The sequence below is a fragment of the Mytilus edulis genome, chromosome 10 (genome assembly GCF_963676685.1).
Source record: "Mytilus edulis chromosome 10, xbMytEdul2.2, whole genome shotgun sequence".
NCBI lineage: Eukaryota > Metazoa > Mollusca > Bivalvia > Mytilida > Mytilidae > Mytilus > Mytilus edulis.
The window spans coordinates 11,490,963-11,512,925 of NC_092353.1; the positions used below are offsets into that span (position 1 = coordinate 11,490,963).

The following is a 21,963-nucleotide window of genomic DNA, read 5'->3' on the forward strand; positions in this document are numbered from 1 at the left end:
TAGTAAAAGCTCTCACGGAAAGCTCCATTTAACAAATGAAAAAAAAAAATGGTTTGATTCAAAATCGAAATCCTCCAATTTGAAACTGCTTATTGCATGTTTTGTCTTTAAACATTATTATATCTGGCACTTATATGCACTTTAATATTCAAAATGAAATATAAGCATGGACATGTGCTGGATCTGCATATTTATGCAAATGTAATGTTATTGCAAATCGTACATGCTACTCATGAACATTCATTTGTTTGTAATTATGCCCGTTATTCAGTATTTTGGTCCAATAGTACCTAATATAGAGGCTGTAAAATTAGAAAAACACAAATCCTAGTCGCAACGAAAAAGTTTAATTACATGTAGGTCAGGTTTGAGAGGTGATGACAGAATAACTTGTTATAAATTTTTAACGAAAAAAAAAACCATCACGATCTTTTTTTCAAGTGTAAATTACACAAAATTTTAGCTTTTTTGGTTTGTTTTAATGCAATAAGACACTGAATCCTTTACATCTCTTTTTAATAGCCCATAATGACATTCAAATCATTATCATGATTATAAAATTTATAGTTCATAAAATCATTGATACCAGTTGACTCGGCAAAAACATATCAACTTTCAGTTTACAGCAAAAGTAGCCATATCATTGTCCTTGTACTATTCTATGAATGGTCACTTCTATTCTGGCTTATAATTCTCATTGTATATTCGCAAAAACAAGATCAACACATCTAATATCTACCCTGAATAGCATAATTCCTATTTTGGTTAGTTCTTTCTATCGTCACTTATTCACTATCATTTTCAGAAACTGACACTTTGGTGGTTGAGGTTTTTACAGAAAACATGCATTGATTCTTTTAAGTTTGTTAAGTTGTTAATCGGTTTCCCAAAGTATCCAACTTGAGTAACTATTGTAGTTCATGTAATTTTGAGCTTCATTCTGACTTATTACTATGATTACATAAAATTTGGAATTTTTCCAGCCTCACAGATACATGTATAGGTACAATGTAGCTTAGCACTTGCAGTGTGAATCTTAATACTTTTCTCTTCATGCGATGTACCCTTTCAAACTGCATTTTTGTTTATGAATTTCGCTGACATTTCATTCAATATCTTACATGTATGTAACTACAAGTTCAATATACCGACCAAATTCACACATGAATATTTGCACTATAAAACCTGGCTTGTCCTATGCGCTATCCTATCAAATACTTTTAATTTCTATCCATTTGAAACATTTTGTACATGTTTTATCAAGTTTAAAATTTCTCCACAACTTCTATCATGATTTGTTCAGATCAGGACATGAACAGAAAAAAAATGAACACGTGTGTCATGCTAAACAGTAAGTAGCTTCAACTGTTGAATTTTCATTCATAGGCGGCTTGTTTTCTTGTACATGTGGGTTATACTGCTCTAGCAACAAATAGCTTCAGAAGTATGTGCTCACTTAATAGCCTGGACAACCTAAAATATGAAAAATATTCATTGTTAAATATACAAATATAACCCTTTTGAACAGAAATCAAGTTATGACAGAAAGAAAAAAAACCATCTTATATATATTCAAAAAGTATTTTAATACAATCAACAATAATGTTGGGTTGCTGTCCCATTGACATATAATCCACACCTCATTTTACTCATGTGCATGATGTGTGGAAAATAATGATGTAATTATTCTAAATTTCAACATTAAAAATACATGTATTCCTGCCCTGAGAACAATTTCTATTTCGTATACATGGTTAAAATTGGAATGTAAACAAAATTGATTAATTTAATTTCTAATTTACTTTACTCATTTTCAAAATAACGAATTTAAATCATGAGAATAATTATGAGAGTGACGGAGTATAGTATCCTGCATAGAAATACATAGTCCCCTCTTGCTTAAAATTTCTTTATACTGGAACAAAATGCTATATACTTAAAATAATCTATAACTTGGCATGATGTATTGTAATACATATCAAGTCAATATCTTAGTTTAAACATATTTATTTGTACCAGGCCACGTCCACTTGTATGTTTGTCCATCTGATGAGTTAAGCCTTTTTCAACTGATTTTTATAGTTCGTTCTTTTGTTGTACTGTTATACCACTGCCCCAGGTAAGGGGAGGGTTGGGATCCCGCAAACATGTTTAACCCCACCACATTATTTAGGTATGTGCCTGTCCCATGTCAGGAGCCTGTAATTCAGTGGTTGTCGTTTGTTTATGTGTTGCATATTTGTTTTTCGTTCATTTTTTTTATATAAATAAGGCCGTCAGTTTTCTCGTTTGAATTGTTTTACATTGTCCTATCGGGGCCTTTTATAGCTGACTATGCGGTATGGGCTTTGCTCATTGTTGAAGGCCGTACAGTGACCTATAGTTGTTAATGTCTGTGTCATTTTGGTCTCTTGTGGAGAGTTGTCTCATTGGCAATCATACCACATCTTCTTTTTTATATTACAATACACCATGCTAAGTCAATATTTTCAAGCATGATAAATAATTATATATATAAAAGGTATTAGACATGTTTGATTGAATCAGACGAACAAAATTTGTACTTGATATGTAACCTGTCATTATAAAGGTACATACACGTACTTGTACCAATCATAAAAAAAGTGGAAAACTGATTATTTGTGTGAATTTTCTAAGGACAGACAGACAGACAGACAGACAGACAGACAGACATATATTTTCATATTAAAACAATTTAAAAAAAACAATATTTGACAGGCAAGAATCAATGACAACTAACAGACAGACAGACAGCATATTTTCATATAAAAACAATTTACAAAAAAATGACAACCGCTGTTTTTGTTAAATTCATTCCCAGTTTATACGAATAATAAGGAACAATTTAGAGCTTGACATAGATGATACATGTACTACAACTGTTATTGTAATATTGTAATACATATGAAGGATATATACATGTATATATATATATCACCAATGTTTTGATTAGGGAAACTTTTATCATTAGATTGACTTTCATATGTCCCATTTATGTATTTGATAGTAAATTACTTGAGCCCTTAGTTTACAAAATAATCTTGCAACATTATTAATCCAAAATTCTACTGAAATATAATGCCTAAAATAGAGTTTTGGTGCGTACATTTGTACATTGTATGTCATGTAGTTTGCAATGTAAGAGACAATTGATCAGCTTCGCCATGAGCGCATGTTGCCGTTTCAAAAATGAAAGTTCAATAACTTCTCAATGCCACATCTGACAGAATGATAGACCTACAGACAAAGTAATACCATAATAATTCCCGTTAACGGGTATAAAAAGTATTAACTATTGAAATATATGTACAATGTAAATTTACATGTGTTATTATATATCTTGCCAAGATGATATTCATGATATAAATATTTATGTACATACATTTCTCGTTTTTATGTAGATCAGACCGTTCCAAGTTTTCGTTTGAATGGTTTTGCACTTGTAAATTTTCGGGCCCTTTACAGCTTGCTGTTTTGTGTGAGCCAAGGCTCTGTGTTGAAGGCCGTACCTTGACCTACATATATAATGGTTTACTTTTATTAATTGTTATTTGGATGAATAGTTGTCTCTGACATTGGCACTAGTACCACATCTTTTTATATCTATATGACAGACGGTATAATATGTATTGTGACTGCAGGTAAGTTTTATACAACAAAGTATAGACTGTTCCTAGTGAGTGTTACCAAGAAAATCACCCCCTCTTCCTAGGAGTGATTTTCTTATAAATTAGGTTCGTCACAGACAATTGAGTTGTATTTGTAATCCCAAACTGTAAAAGGTTTACAGCTGCAGTTAAATTTCTTTATAATTATAGATATTGTATATGTTATATCACTAGTTTCGGCCCTTAACAGAAATTTCCACTGGGAAGTTACATGGACTCACAATACAGTCATCCAGGGGGGATGGGGGGGGGTTACTTTTATATGAACGGACCCCCCTTTTGCAACCCCCTGGCTATGTTGGGTATGTGTCGGCTGACCCTTCTTTAGCTCTTAATAAAAGATATGCAGCCAATGATTTATTTGTTGTATTTTATATATTATTATTATTTACCTGATGTACATGCTGTATGCTTCTGTTCAGTTTTTTGTACGGAAGTTCAAGACCTGCTTTAAACTTGACGTTCGTTGTGGTCATAATAGCAACAGCAAACTAAATTCCTTTTCCACTTAGCCTCAATATTATCTCTTGGTGTCAGCTCTACGTTTCTGCAATATCTCATTATCTGACACTCCGTGACAGGACATTTTCATGCAAACATGGCAAAGCTTCGAGCTGACAAAATGTGAGAAAACTCTTGACTTGTCTCTTTACATTGCAGCATTGACATCAATACAAAGTGTGATGTATCTTTATGCCACTCAAACAGTTTATGTAAGGTCCTACTATCACAAAAAGGCTTAGTTGCTAGTTTAAGTCTACATCTCATGATCTGAGCAGTTATACCTTCTTTATAGTAGTGTGGAGAACAATATAAAGGGAGATAACTCTTGATAACACTCATTCAGTGAAAGCTACAATATCTTATTTATTTATATGTTATACCTTTGCAAATTGTTTTATATGAATAAATTTTTTTAAAATGTTCAAAATTGAACATTTAAATTGATAATAACATCATGTTTTGTTTGATATATGCCCAAAATTGGTTTAGTAAAAAATGCGGGAAAAGGCTTGAGGTGGTGTTTTAGAACAAGAAATAAGGATATTTTTCCTAATTTGCCATTGGTGGATTTTTTATATTTTTTTAATCCAATAAAAATTTGTGGAAAGAAATTTATTTCATGTATTTCTGTCTTCACCTTTTCGAAAACCATTGACTTAAACTTGGCTAGTAAATGACTTATACAAAATAATGCATTAAAGAGAGCACCCTTTAAGTGTGCAAAAAAAAAAGAAAATGCTTTATAAATGCGTAATTTATTATCTTTTAAATATATTTCCACAATATAAATGGCTAGAACCCCAATAGAACTAATTTGGTGACTTTTAAAGTACTTTCAAATAAACATATACTTGAAGGAATTTTTGGCTAGTTTTGTCCAATTATGCAAATTAGCTTGTTACTAAAAATAGACACAATTCAGAGAAGTCTGAAATATATTTTCTGGTTTCCATTGAACCTAAGATATGAAAAAAATTTAAATTTAAATGATATTAAAAAACATAAAAAATTAACTGAAAGTGAAAGTGATACTTGCGAAGGAGAAATAACTGAAGAAGAATGCACAGAAGCTATATTTAAAATGAAATTAAACCGTGCCCCAGGATTAGATGGACTAAATGTTGAATTTTACAGAAAGTTTTGGGTAGAATTAAAAACTTTAATAGTATCAACATTTAACTATTGCTATTCTAAAGGACAATTGTCCAACACACAAAAAATAGGCGTTATATCACTTATTTATAAAAAAAATGACCCATTGTCACTTGATAATTATCGACCGATAACACTTTTGAATTATGATGTTAAACTTCTAGCATATGCCTTGGCACAAAGACTTAAACCCCTACTTCATAAACTGGTACATTCTGATCAAAAAGGATATATAAAAAATAGGTACATTGGTTTCAACATTAGACAGATACAAGATGCTATTGACTATTCAGAAAATCTCAAAATAGATGGAGCTGTCTTATTTCTAGATTTTAGCAAAGCTTTTGACTCCCTTGAGTGGATCTTTATGTTTGAAACACTAAAAAAGTTTGGTTTTAAAGAAAGTTTTTTAAAATGGATTCAACTAATGTATTCAGATATTAAGGGATGTATAACTAATAATGGCTGGGTTTCAAGTCGTTTTAAAGCATTCCGTGGTATTAAACAAGGCTGTCCGCTTTCTTCGTTACTTTTTGTTCTTGCCGTAGAAATAATGGCTATAAAAATTAGAGAAAATAAAAATATTAAAGGATTAGAAATTAAGCTAGAAAGCAGCACCAATACACTAAAAATATGTCAACAAGCAGACGATACCACTCTGTTCCTACATTCTAAACAGGACATTACAATTGCATTAAATTTAATTGAAACATTTGGTAACTTTTCTGGCCTTAAACTTAATAGAACTAAAACTGAAGGAATATGGCTTGGCAAATTAAAGCACTGCAAAGAAAAATATGAGAATATTAATTGGAGTAATAAACCTATCAAAAGTTTAGGAATTTATTTTGGACACAACAGATTAGAATGTCAAAATCTTAATATTGAAAAACAAATATTGAAATGTGAAAAAATAATAGCTAACTGGAAGAAAAGAAAACTAAGTATATTAGGAAGAATAGTAGTAACTAAATCTTTAATTTTACCAAACTTAACATATATAGCATCAAATACTGTAATACCAAAAGATTCGCTACAAAAATTTAAAACCCTCATATATAATTTTATATGGAATGGTAAAAGAGACAAAATTAAAAGATCAACTCTTTCAACAGAGTACAAAAAAGGGGGACTTAAAATGATAGACATCGATAATTTTATAAAATCCATACACATAGGCTGGATAACAAAATTATTTAATACTGAAACAGACAATTGGACAGTTATACCAAGATATTATTTAAATAAATTTGGTAATAACTTGATAATATTTCTAATGAATCTGAAAAATATAAATGATCTAGATAAATCAATTTTCAAGAGTGTTCCAGAATTTTACCAAGAATTAATTAAAACTTGGATAAGTGTTAAAGGAGGTGGGTCATCATACCCACATGACTTTCTACAAATAAGAAAACAATTTCTATGGGGAAATAACTTTATCAGACTAAATGGAAAATGTTTATTCTTTGAAGAGTGGGTAAAAATCAATTTGTATTTCATAAATGATATCATAGATGATAGAGGTCAAATTTCAGAAACATATATACTTTCTAAACTAAAAAACAAACAAGATTGGATCAGGCAGATATCTTGCATTAAAAAAGCTATACCAAATCAATGGCTTACAATAATAAATCAAGATAATTCAATTAAAACTAAAGTTAATATTCATAATACTATAAATAGTCTAAAAATCATGCTTAATCAAGAAATCAATTATAAAATGAGTACAAAACAAATTTATAACATTATTATAAATGAAAACAAACTGGACAAACCTATAGGAGTTATAATGTGGGAAAAAATGTTTGCCAAAAACCTGTACTTCAAACTAGAAAATTGTTTCAACTTCATTTTTAACTACTTACCTGACAATAAATTGAAAATGTTTAGATGGAAATTAATTCACTTTATACTTCCATGCAATGATTTATTAGTTAAATGGAAAATACTCACAAATAATAAATGTAATCATTGCAGTATAAAAGAAGATTATGAACATTTTTATTTTTCTTGCAGTTACAACAGCAATTTTTTATCAAAAATATCCAACCTTCTTAAATTTATAGGTTTCAATGAAAGTATTCTTAATATAGAAAATCTTGTAGTAGGATATAAAATAAATGATGAAGCTTACTATGAAATTAACTTTCTTTTGACAGTAATATTTTTTTCTATCTACAAATCATATTACATCTCTGACTCAAAAAGAACAAAAATAGATATCTTTAAAATATTCAAGGCAGAAATAAAATCTATAGTTGAAATCAATAATATAATTAAAAGAAAAACCAGTAAATTGATTTTAAAAACCCTAAACTACATAAATGATCATAAATAATAACAAGGATTTGTACAAATATCCCTGAGATCACATGACCCAAGTATTAAGTCACATGACTTGAGCATGTCAGGTGACAATAATGTACTATAATACCACGTGTTAAAAAAAAAGATAATAATGTATCATTCAATATTGTATAATACACACTTTTTTGTCTTCTTTTTTACTTTATATTTTATGTGTTTATCTTTGACAACTATGTGTAGTGCACTCTGATGTCGTGTATAATCATGTTTACCCGAGTAGTTTAGATATATCAGTCTAAAATACAACAGGTTTCAAATAAGTTAACAGTTACACTTTTATTATGATTCAAAACATCACGAAAATTATGATCAACTTACCTTTTAAATTAGACAAACTGTCTAAGTATTGTGAATTAAATTTATCCAAATCACAAAGATGATGATGGCAAAACGATGCACATTTATCTAATATTAAAAAACACTATCGGACGGAAGTGAAATATTCTCCGGTAAACATGAAATCATTTAAAATATTGTAATGTAACATCAATTTACTTTTATTAGATATTCTCCCTGGATACCTTATAACTAATATATCAGGGATACTTAGTGCAATGCTGTACACTAAGTAAATTGTTAACAGCAATAGAGTGCAATAAAGAATATTATCCACGTTAAAAAAAAAAAAGATATGAAAAAAACTGCATTTGCTGGAAAAGTATTGACCAACCTCCTGGACGATTTTTCAAATTTTGCATGGTTTTCTGTGAGACAAGTTCTTAATTGGACAGTAGAATGCTTATGCTACATAAATATGGACTGTTTTTGACAATACAATGCATATATATCCGGTACTAGCACCATTAAGTTGTGCTAAATTACTGAAATCTTCACAATTCTAGCATTTTAGTTAAAATTTAGACGGTTTTCGTGTAAAACGAAAGTGGCCGCATTCGTGTTCATCCTTAATATTGAAATCTAAGTTGTATTTGATGATAATACATAACATATATAAAGGTTGAGGATGAACATGGATGCGGCCACTTCCATTTTTTCCAAAAACCATCTGAAAAGTGACATTTTTCGGCATATTTGGTAGATTTTTCATATTTGAGCTTGAATCGGATCGTTTTTAATGACGAAATTTGTTAAAATCTTTCCCGTAAACTAATTAATTCAAATAAAATAGACACTTAAGTATTTAAAAAGTGGTCAAAATCTTTCGTCAGATGAACCTGAAATTTGAGGCCAAAATCGGTCCTTACCGGACCTTCTCCTTGAAATAATGACAATTTAGACCATTTTGCACATCATATAAGAAAAATTTAGAAAAAAAAACGTATTGAAAGCTTGCGGTTATGTGACCTGACCAACATCGGCTATGATCCGGCCGATGAAAAAATCATAATTTCTTTCTTATTTTACTGAAATTGTTCAATTCTGATCCATAATTAGTAAGATATATCTTATAAATTCAGGAAAATATATTCTATGGTGGTTAAAAATCTTGACCTAGCTACTAAACGTATGTTGGCAGAGTCACAGGACATGCAGAGTCACAGGACAAAAAGACAGGAATGATCACTATATTTAAGAAAGAGATCTTGAAATATTTACATGTTATTATATATAATCATTTTATAGTTTAAGAGATAGTTCTAACTTCATTAAACTATAGATAAATTCAGATTTATTGATTTATCATCAAAATATTCCTTGACATCCTGAAGTCCAATTTAAGCCACTTTGAAAAGGTATCAAACCTTTTAAAGTAGTCCGTGAACATGTTTGATTCAGTATATTTTATGAAAATATTTAAAACTACCAAGAAATCATGCATGCAAGGGTCGGGCATACTTCAAGAAGTGTTTATTTGTTTATTTATTATGAGGGGTAAAAAAACTATCAAGTAAGATATACCCTGAATGAATGAATGATCTTTATTCTCATAAACCAAATACATAGTTACAGAGAAGATATTACAATAATATATATTACATATATAAGATATAGCATGTGTGAAATACAAATTAATATGATAAATATTTACACAAATGATAAATAAACACATAGTTGTATTAACCAGGAGGATATACTTTCACAGAAATAGATTTAATAAATCTACAAAGTTTCTCAAGCTCAACAATATTTTGGGTTGAATATACTTGTTTGAATTTGATAACATTTATATTTTTATTACAATATTGTGGTAAGTATTTGCATATTCCATCTTTGAAATAATTACATGACATGATATAATGGTATTCATCACCAATGTCAGCTGAGGCGCAAAGGTGACACAATCTTTCAGATCTTGGGATGTTGCGCCACCTTCCCGTCTCAATGGGCAAACGGTTATTCCCACATCTAAATTTACATAAGGTTATTAATAAATTAAATGGTAGTACTGATAAAAAGTGTACAAATTTAAAAACATTTTTGTACAATCTATAACACAGCCCCTTGGGCGAATTGTTCATTTCTGTTGACCATTCTTGAATGAACTGATCCCTAATCTTTGCTGAACACTCAATACAACCCAACGTTTCTCAAATAGGTTGTGACTTTGCCATATATTTGACATTCCACAGTCATCAAAAATTTTCTTTATATATAATATCCATTTACTATCATAACCATAGTTATTGAGATTTACATATAACAGGTTATATAATAAACATGATAGTTTGCTCTCTTTCCCTTCTTGTAAACGACGCCAGAAATTAATCATGCGTGACTTGACGGAAACTGAAATCGGGTATCTTCTCAATTCCCCATATATGTTTGCAAAAATGCAAACGAACTCTCTCAAGAATATCTAAATTTTCAAATCCCCATATCTCACACCCATAAGTTAGTATAGGAACAATAGCCTTATCAAACATATCGAGTTGGCACTCGATCGACAAGTTATTTAATCTGGATTTTTTTATTACAGCATACATTGCTTTAATCGCCTGGTCACGTAGATATTTTCTGGTGGAAAGAAATGAGCCACTTCTAGAAAAAATAATACCAAGATATTTATAGCTACTGACTATCTCAATTTCATTTCCATCTATATTAAATAACAAATTTCTAGGTATTCTACCTTTTGAAAATATCATAATTTTCGTTTTATTTATATTCATTTTCAATTTCCATTGTTTACAATATTCTGAAAATTTGTCCAACATACATTGTAAATCATGGCTAGATTCAGCAAGTAGCAATGTGTCATCAGCATACAATAACAGAAAAAATTTGAAATATACAAAAGTTCATTTTCAATATCTTTTGTTACAGACTGAATTCCTTCAATATTAGAATTTTCTAAAAATTCTTGTTTATCGTTTAGATACAAGGAGTAAGTAAAGGAGAAAGGTTTTCCCCTTGTCTAACTCCTGTTTCACAAGCAAAGACATCAGAAACTTCTGAATCATGAACAATTCTAGATTTGACATCATCATACATATTTTTTTAGAAATTTTCCGTTCACATGGTTTAATATCAGTTTGAAAAATATACTCAAGCATACATGGAAATAATTATTTACTGTTTTGAAAATATTAATAAAACAACGACATGAACTATTATGTGATTTTAATTACTGTCATCACAATCTTTATTGAATTATCAACTTATGTCACACCTTTTGTTTGTTACCTTATAATTTTTTTCAGACGTGTCAGATTATGACCGGTAATTAATATACAAAATATTCTGAATGAATGAATGAATGATCTTTATTCTCATCAAACCAAATACATAGTTACAGAGAAGATATTACAATGATATATATAACATATATAAGATATAGCATGTGTGAAATATCTATTAATATGATAAATATTGACACAAAAGATAAATAAACATATAGTTGTACTAACCAGGAGGATAGACTTTCACAGAAATAGATTTAATAAATCTACAAAGTTTCTCAGGCTCAACTGCAATATTTCTACAACTCGGTTTAATACAATATACCAATAAAAATTTCAAATAACGCGGTGGGCGTTTGCAGACCGAACGTTTTCACCAAGTTAGCTTCTTTCCCTTATTTTCTAAAAACTTTTAAATCATTCAATCTTAATGTGTGTTTTTTAATTATTATTATTAATTTCAACCAGGATTTCTATAGTAGGAACTATAAGGTCATTTCACGTTTTCACAATAAAAAAAAATCTAGATTTTTTTCATTAATTGATGTATTAAAAGATGATATCTTATTATATTTTAAATCTGACATAATTCCTTTTCAAAATTAAAAAGTGAATATATATATAGCATTTTTATTATTTGATCCTGTCCTTGTCGAGGTTTGTCCTGCCATTGTCAGTGTTGGTCAGGTCACATTACAGCAAGCTTTTAATACTTTTTTTCTATATAGTTCCTATCTTTATGTATAAAATGGTTAAATCTGATTATATCTCAAATTTCAGAAAAATATTTTTTAGAAATAAAAAGTAATTATAACAATTTCATCTGGTCCTGTCATTGTCGAGGTTGGTCCTGTCAGTCAGCGATGGTCATGTCACGTTTAAACTTTCTATATTTTTTTATAACATTTATTTTTCAAAATATGACATATTATTTTATATTTTAAATATGAGAGAATTCCTTTGAAAAATAAAAAAAGTTATTAGCGTTTTTATTTGGTCCTGTCATTATCAGAGTTGGTCATGTCACGTTTTCTAAAGTTTCTTACAATTTTAAATACTTTTTTTCTTAAATCTATTTATCAAATGATGTAATCTCATTATATTTCAAATTTCAGAAAGATATTTTAAGAAATAAAAGAGAAATTAGCAATTTTATTTGGTCCGGTCATTGTTGAGGTTGGTCATGTCAGTCAGCGATGGTCATGTCAAGTTTTCGAAAGTTTTTGAAAATAAATCTATATTTTTTATAACATTTTTGTTTCAAAATATGACATACCATTTTATATTTCAAATCTGAAATAATAAATCTGAAAAATAAAAAAGTTATTAGCATTTTTATTTGGTCCTGTCATTCTCGATGTTGGTCCTGTCATTATCAGAGTTGGTCATGTGACGTTCTCTAAAGTTTCTTACAAAACTTTTTAATCTTTTTTCTTAAATCTATTTATCAAATGATGAAATCTTATTATGTTTAAAATTTGAGATCAATCCTTTGAGAAATGAAAAAGTTATTAGCATTTTTCATTTGGTCCTGTCATTCGGTCCTGTCATTCGGTCCAGTCATTAGTGTAACCCAGGTTCCAGTCATTCATACATTGTATGTTGCCACATTCAGGAAACTACCAAAATGTATCAGAGACATGTATATGGTAGCAACCTGGATCTCTAAGTATCAAGATAAAAGCGATACAACTTTGAAAAGAGAAGTTTTTGTCTTATCTATAACACTAAAATAACGAGGTCCAATTTGTCAGCCGTCATCAGGTAAAAACGACAAATCAGAGAATTCAATTTTATATGTAGCCAATATAGGACAGACCCATTTGTTTTCCACATAATTAATGTTGCCAATAATTAACAAGTTCCGGGTCGAATCCGATACTGATACCAATAGTATATTCACTTGTTACCTTATCTGTACGTTCCGCATCTGACAGGCGCTCCACAAAACGGTGCAATTCGGATTTTGCTATATACACGGGTCATAATCACAGGGTTGACACTACTAAATTCAATCATTGTCAAATTGTTCCCTATTGTAGTATTTTAATCAGTAAGACTTTTTAAGATGACAATACGAATACTAAAATTATGGACTTAAAATAAGGCGTATAGGTACAGTTTTCAATTTATTAGCGGGCATGACGTAAACCAGCGAATCAAAGAATTCTTTATTTATAACCTAAAATAGGACAATGCTGTTGATTAAAAAATACTCCATTCCAGGATGTTTTGTTTTCCAAATAATTAATATTACCAATAATTGATAAGTTCCAGGTCGACGGGTTCAAACAGAAAGATTTTGAAAACAGAGAAAACTGTGCGTCTCATAATCGGCATGACTTTTTCAGATGACAATCCCAATACTAAGATAAGGCTTACGCATTGTTATATACTTTTGTTCAGTCACGGACGCGCGATATCACGGGTGTGTTCTAGTTTATATAGAAAAATACAAGCCAGCAGGTGGTGTGGCGCACAACGAATATTCGTCCGAAAACTGCTGATCTGTTCCAATATCAATCCACTTGTTCCCGATCAAAAGTTCAACCAATTTGAATTATATCAACTTTGTATTTATTATGTTTTGTATTTCACAAAGAAGCTTTTCCTAACGGGAATGATTGTGCATGATGTTCATATGATGAAATCATAATCTTTCATTCAGTTTAATTGAAGTCTGGAGCTGGCATGTCAGTTTACTGCTAGTAGTCTGTTGTTATTTATGTATTATTGTCATTTTGTTTATTTTCTTTGGTTACATCTTCTGACATCAGACTCGGACTTCTCTTGAACTGAACTTTAATGTGCGTATTGTTATGCGTTTACTTTTCTACATTGGTTAGAGGTATAGGGGGAGGGTTGAGATCTCACAAACATGTTTAACCCCGCCGCATTTTTGCGCCTGTCCCAAGTCAGGAGCCTCTGGCCTTTGTTAGTCTTGTATTATTTTAATTTTAGTTTCTTGTGTACTATTTGGAAATTAGTATGGCGTTCATTATCACTGGACTAGTATATATTTGTCTAGGGGCCAGCTGAAGGACGCCTCCGGGTGCGGGAATTTCTCGCTACATTGAACACCTGTTGGCGACCCTCTGCTGTTGTTTTTTACAAAAAATATGATACAACTGATTAACGTTAAAGTTTATCTCCCTACCTGATTAACACTGCTGATTTAATTTGTTGGTCAACTTGAGATTTAAATACACAAAGACAGAAAACTCAAGGATATATTTGTGACATATGAAATAATGTGGCGGTATAAGCTAGATTTTCACTCTCGCTTTGAATTCCTAGTTCTTTCTTTATACATTGGGAATAAATATGTGTTATCTTTAAAGCATATCATGCTTTGTCTTATGGGACAATACCATGTTTGTTGTGACACTTATTTTTAATATGAAATGATTTCCTTGTTCTTGCTTGGTACGATTTAACTATAAAAAGATAAAGGGGGCACAGTTGAATATACATCCAATCCGAATGGGATGTTCTGGACTTTGAAACATTTTAGAATCGTGTATTACCTGTTAAAACAATGTAACAGTATGTACACAATTGGTGAGTATCAGAAAATGGTAAAAAGTCATTTGACATAATGATGTCTTAATATAAGTAGATACACTTGCTGGAAATTTGAAAATAACGATTGAAGCTTTAATGTTTCTCCAGGACAATATATATGTATCTTTCGACGATAAAGTGTATCTAATGGTAGTATGTATTTCTATGGGCAGTAAATGTGGCCCTCTGATAGCATATTTATTCTTGTATTGCTATGAATCTCAGTTTCTGTAAAAATTAATAGAAACAGGTCATTGTTACATTTGGTATATACATTCAACAATATCTATCGTTATGTTGATGACATTTGTTCGTTAGATAATCCAGAGTTCTCTAAATATACTTCCGAAATTTACCCCAAGGAACGTTCGTTAAATAAATAAAACACAAATAGCAGTTCTTTCCTGTATTGATTTAGACATTTCAATATGTAAGAAACGACTCCATATGAAAATTTAGGAAAAAGAGACGATTTTTGTTCTGTTATTTTAATTTTTCTTTTTTGTAGACGGCGATATTCCTTTTATTTCTTCTTGCAGTGTTTATTTTTGTTCGTTTTGTCCTTTTGTGTAGAAGTAGTGAAATCATAGATTTTAACAAACGTAATCGCTACATCACTAGCAAATCATTAAGTCAGGGAATGCGGGTCATACATTTAATAAACTTTTACTAAATTCTTTAATAAATATGAGTATTTGATAACAGACGCTTGGTGTACATGTACCTATAGCAAAATATAAAAGTCGCAAAGTATAAAAAAACAGTATGCAATTCGAAACTTGTTAAAGAGACTAGTCGGCCAAACGTAACCAACATATATGCTATCAAGTAATCTTCTGAATTAAAGTGTTGCAATCAGATTGTTTTAATAGTTTATAATTTCTAAGAAACAGATAAAAGAGAGTAACAAAATCCTTTTTCTATAGCATGTATTTTAAAATATTACTAATACAATGGTAATTATCGGACAAATACTTAGCAACACGCGTTTGAAGATACATTGATATAGGAAGATGAGGTTTGAGTTTCAATGAGAGAACTCTCCATCAAAGTAACAATTTATAAAAGTAAACCATTATAGGTCAAGTTACGGTCTTCAACATGGAGCCATGGCTCACACCGAACAACAAGGTATAAAGGGCCCAAAAAAAAACTACTAGTGTTAAACATTCAAACGGGAAAATCAACGGTCTTACTGTATCTATGTAAAAACTAGAAACAAGAAACACTAATGAATCACATAACCAGACGACAACCACTGACCAAGATTGCTTACAACGACCTCTACCACTTGACCAAATCGAAAGATGTTTATAGTATTGTTTGCTGATGTAAATTATGTTGTTGAACTATCATGTGAATTATAATCTGCACATAAATATCATTTTTTGCAGTTAAATGTTACAGTACGGAGACGAAATGCAACGTGCAAAATAAAATGGTTGATTGCAGACATTTGAATATGACCATAGTACCTAGTAACCTACCAGTTTACGCAACTAGCATCAATTTAAGTAGAAACAGCATACAAATAGTTCTTGGTTTTACATTTCAGTATTTTAAAAATCTAACTGAACTTGATCTTAGTTCTAATTTGATACAATCTATTAACAAGAATGCTTTACATGGGTTGCATAGCTTACAAAGTTTACACCTGGATCACAATTTCTTACAAGTGTTACCAATTGGAATGTTTGAAAACCTGATTTGTTTGCAGCATCTTTGGATTGATCACAATAAACTACAATATAATCAGGATGAACAAATGACGGAGACGTCCAAGATGTCATCACTAAGGAGCCTTTATTTTGATATATATCCAGATTTCAAGTTTCCCAGCAAATGGTCAACATTAAGTAATTTGACTCACTTGGAGATTTTTGCTAGATCGGCAAAAGTGAAATTCAACAAGGAGATGTTCACTCACATTAAAAAAATACCAATAACTTTTTTGCACTTGGAGAAGGTGCCGTCCATATCGGAGGATTTTTTTGAACACTTTCCTAAATTAGATTCATTATCATTATGGCTAGGTCACGATTTACCTACAAATCCAATTGATCAAGTATTCAAATCTTTTGGGGTATTTAAAAGTAGGAATATGACAAATATTGAAATTGCATACAGTAGATTTGATAACGGGTTTATTCTAAACTGGAACAGATTGAAATATTTATGTTCAATATGCTTGAAACGACTAACATTGCATGATTTATATATTAAAGAAATATCCTTATATGCGATGCAAGTATTTTCGGTTCGAAGCACTTGTCTTGAGTACTTAGAGATTTCTAAAAATCTTTTATTGGACCAAGGGGGTTCTTTGTTTACCTTTGTGCAGAACTTTGAAAATTTAAAAGTTTTGAAAAGTATTGGTAATAAGCATCATTCGAGAGGTAAACGCTCACAAGCATCAATATTATTTAGTGTCACATTACCACAAACTCTTGAAGAGTTGTATATAGAAGATAACATAGATGACGATTTGGTTGATATTAAATTGATGAACGGTCATAATTTACGCGTGTTGAGCTTCAAGAACTGTAAATTCTGGTCATGCGAAGGTAGTTTCTCAGGAGTTATAAATGTAGAGTATTTTGATATGTCTGGATGGTCATGCGAAAAACTGTCAATCGACTTGTTATATGGTTTCCCAAATTTGCAGACATTGAAGGCCAGTGGGTCACTAGGAAAAGGATTTGCAAACATTGCTCGAGCTGGGTCTTTCTTGAGTAAGAATCTGAAATTGCAAGATATTAATTTTTCATCTAATAGGATAAACAGTATACCAAATGGATTATTTTTGCACCCGTTTGAGCAGTTATCATCAGTAAACATGTCGTATAACAATCTCACAATATTTCCTAAATTTCATGCAAGTATTCAAGCACTAAAAAAAATTGATATGACTTTTAACGGTATTACACACTTCAATGATGAAGACATTGAACAAATTGAAAACCTTGGAGGAGTCGGTATACTCCTGAGAGGTAATCCCTTTCAATGTTCCTGTAAAACATTGCAGTTTTTAAAATGGTTAAGTGAGACAAACCAAGTACAGGATATCTTGCATCTCACCTGTGTAACTGATAAGGCTTCCCGTAGATTTATGTCTGAGGTTATTTCCAACCTAAAGACATTTGAGATTTCATGCAAAACAAAAATCTGGTTGGCGTTTGCTATATTTATAACCTCCATTGTCATAATTGCCACAATAACAACCGTTATAATTTTTCGATATAAATATGCTTTGGAGTACTTTTTATTGAGATTCAAAATGAAAATGAAAAAGTACAAAGAATTCAGACAAGAGTATACGTATGATGCTTTTATATCATACAGTCATACTGATTCGGAATGGGTTAAAGATTTCCATGACAATTTAAAGAGTATGGGATTCGAATTATGTCTGGACGCCAAAGACTTTATTGCTGGTTACGGTATAGCAGAAAATGTGGTCAATGCAATCGATTCAAGTAGAAAGGTTATATTCGTTATAACTGATAATTTCTTAAAGAGTACTTGGGGATCGTATGAAATGGAAATGACCCGTATGCATGCTTTTCAGAAGGGAAGAGAAGACATGGTGATTGTTGTCGTAAGGGATAATATCAAGGTAACAGATATGCCGGAAACAATGAAGAATATGTGGTTTAAAATTACATGTATCCAATGGCCAAACAATGACAACCTGCCATACAATACGGAGGAAATATTTTATGAAAAGATGAAAATGTCTCTGAAAATAAAGGAAGAAACTACTTTGCTATATTCCAGAAATTCAGCCGTATAAAAAGTTTGCCATCATTTCAGAACAATTATCAAATTAAGAAAAAAATCGTTGGTTGGTAGAAATGATATGTTTTTATAGATGTGATAAGAACCATGACACAAGGAAAAGCAGGAGGAGAGCATATCCTCAGGCTATGATTTGTATATAAATGTGGTCTTATTCTTAATACAACTGTTACGTAACGGTTATATATGTAGCCTGACCATTTTCTCTTATGCTTGTAAGCGTATCACATACTTGTTTTCCTTTTGATTGTGTTATAAATCATTTTTATATTTTTTGCACGGTCAAACTTTTAGTTGTGATTGTTCTTGTGGTTGATATTGCAGAAACACGTGTTGTACTCACAGAATATATTTGTTTTATTGTTGTTTGCTATTAATGTATATCAGAATCAGATATGTATCAAACATATGCTTGATTGATTGATGGTGTTAAACGCATTGTTTAGTTTTATTGATTATTTAGTGTCGGTCAGTTTCTAATCGTGGAGGAAACCAAAGTACACAGAGAGAACAATCGAATTTGTATCCTGTTTTTAGTGAGTGAACTTCTTATGCAAATTAGCTAACCAGTCCGCGACGCATATAAGATAAACATTCCTATCGATTATCGAAACCTGGTGTGCTGTTGTAAATTCATTTGAATGTGTCCGCTGTTATTCTGCGGTACACATGTAATAATGTACTGTTATATTATTCAGTTATGTACTTATGTGCTAAGTTCTCTTGTTTATACCGCATTCCTGTTACGTAGTGTGTCAATTAACCGATATGTTTAACATTGATATGTACGCGAGAGTTAACAAAACAACTAGGTGCAACCAACCATGTATCTTTAAAATGTAAAACATGGCAGTTGTTATCTATAGTCAGTTTCTATGTATTTTAGCGTTTATTTTTGTTGTAGCTCAATGTTTTAGTTGTTCCGGTTTTTTCCCTCTTTTATTGGACGTGTTTCCCTCGGTTTTAGCTTTTTACCCGAATATGTGTTTGCGTTTAAGACCATGTTATGTAAATTCACATGTTATATCATAAAAAATAAAACTATTTAAAAGAACTTATCATTTGGAAATAATGCCTAAAGTTACATCTAAATACTTATTATCAAATCTAAAAAAAAAAATGCTATTGTTGGCTGTTTTACAATTTAGCATTTAAAACAAGAAGTTTGAATATATTCAGTTAATTTGTTTGCACCATTTAGAATTATTTAACCAAGGAAAAATGGACGAAAGATTATTTTATGACATTAAAACTCAAAGGTCAAAAATTCACTGACAACGCCATAGTTAAAAATAAATAAGACCGATGGACAAACAATAGAAAACAAAACAAAACGTAGAAAACTAAAGACTCAGAAACACGAGCCCACAAACAGCTGGGATTGATCTCATGTGCTCTGAAAGGGTATGAACTGCTATTCCGTAGGAGGAACCAGACGTGTTGCTCATGGAAACAGGATCAGTAGTTAATACATTAAGAACATATCCGCTAGTATATGTTGAAAGGATATTCCACAACAGTGTACCAAATCTTCCTAAAACTTAATGATTTTAACTTGATCTTTTGCAACTATTGGTTTAAAAGCTTAAATCCTCTATCAAGGAATCATGATGGGAAATACAAACCCTTGAATATCGTTTCGACTCCATATATATGCAGGCGTTAATGAATTGTTGCTATATAGAAATGCAACAATTGAAAAATAAATAATGTCTTGTCATAAAATTTTGTTTTCAACCTACGCACATACTCAAATACCAGATGTAAGTCAAGACATGAGGCATATTTAACTGTATCTGTTGTATTCTTTGTATCAAGTTTGATGGCGTAGATGAGTTCAACGTAGTCAACAAATTAAAGCAGAAAGTAAGGTTAATGATTCTTCCTTCCTACCCAGTTCTTGAAAGAAGTCAGTCGCATACAAAGAAGAAGTCGGCAAAAATAGGGGAACAGTTTGTTTCTATTCGAATGGCAATTGTGTGTTCAAAACCACGTCCTCCAAACGTAACAAATATGTTGTTAATCAAGAAATGAATCATCTGTTTAATGACAGATTCAGAGAATTTGTTTATTTGAGTTAGAGTGATGATTTACAAAGTAGAACAAACAAGATAGTTGTATATATTTTGGCTATTGTTTTTATAAAACAAAGCAGAACCAACTCGTTCAATTTTACATAACGTTTGGAATGGGAAATATTTGCAAAGTGTAGAAACGTCACATGTTTTAATACTATTGCAAGATGAAAGAGCATTCTGAGAACGCATTTACTCTAAAAGATTTAAATTTTTTTTGATTATCCTCATCTGGTGCACACCAACTAATTTAATTAGTTCCACAAGGAATTTTAATACCTGTTTTGCTTGCTGATAAAATTGACGATAATAATTTAGAAAGAGGTTTCGTGGAAGACCAAGCGATATACTGTTGTTTGTAAAGACACTTTTACCGTTTAGGTAACCAATATAAAGATGGAAGACCAAGCAATATACTGTTGTTTGTAAAGACACTTTTGCAGTTTAGGTATCCAATAAAGAGATGGAATACCAAGCAATATACTGTTGTTTGTAAAGACACTTTTGCCGTTTAGGTATCCAATATAGAGATAGAGATGGAAGACCAAGCAATATACTGTTGTTTGTAAAGACACTTTTGCCGTTTAGGTATCCAATATAGAGATAGAGATGGAAGACCAAGCAATATATTCTTGTTTGTAAAGACACTTTGCAGTTTAGGTATCCAATACAGAGATGGAAGATCTAGTTGAAATTCTAACGAAACAAAGAACATGATATTTATCAAAGGGTTTTACCGTTCTTTAAATAAAAAAAAATGAAAATAAAATCAACTTCATGTTGAAGGTTTCGATTATAATCCAGTCATACGATACAACTTCGTATGAATTCGGAAGATTAAATAAGAGAAAAAAACTCATTGTAATGTAAATCAATTAAATGCAATTGGGGTAATCATTATAAATACAAGGAAGGACACAATAAAACTCCTTAAATTTCGCAATTGAACTTTTTGATAATGTTCATGTCGGAGTGTAAAGAAAAATCACGAAGCCACTGAACTCAAAAAAGGAAAAGTCAAATCGATGGGTCCCTAATCAAATGACAATGAGTCAAAAGCACAAACACATCAAACGAATGGAAATTAACTGTCATATTCCTGACTTGCATTTTTTATTAAATGTATTTCCGCATGTAGAAATGGTTGATTTAACCTGGTTTTATGGCTAGGTTAACATGACATCTGTATGTTACAGCCGACTTTAAGACTTGGTTTTTTCTCTAATT

At 30.8% G+C, this 21,963-nt stretch overlaps 1 protein-coding gene across 5 annotated transcripts in view; it reads left to right on the plus strand.

The window, feature by feature from the left end:
* Positions 1–21,963, plus strand: part of LOC139493400 (toll-like receptor 4) — a 111,215-nt gene that overhangs the window by 2,654 nt on the left and 86,598 nt on the right. The window contains exon 2 of one of the 5 annotated variants that reach the window (XM_071281777.1): positions 16,258–19,715. The exons of the other annotated variants lie outside the window; for them this stretch is intronic. Within the exon in view, the coding sequence (XP_071137878.1) occupies positions 16,258–18,656 (2,399 nt within the window). The 3' untranslated portion in view covers positions 18,657–19,715. Of the gene's footprint in view, positions 1–16,257; positions 19,716–21,963 lie in introns of those variants that run through there. 5 annotated transcript variants of the gene reach the window in all.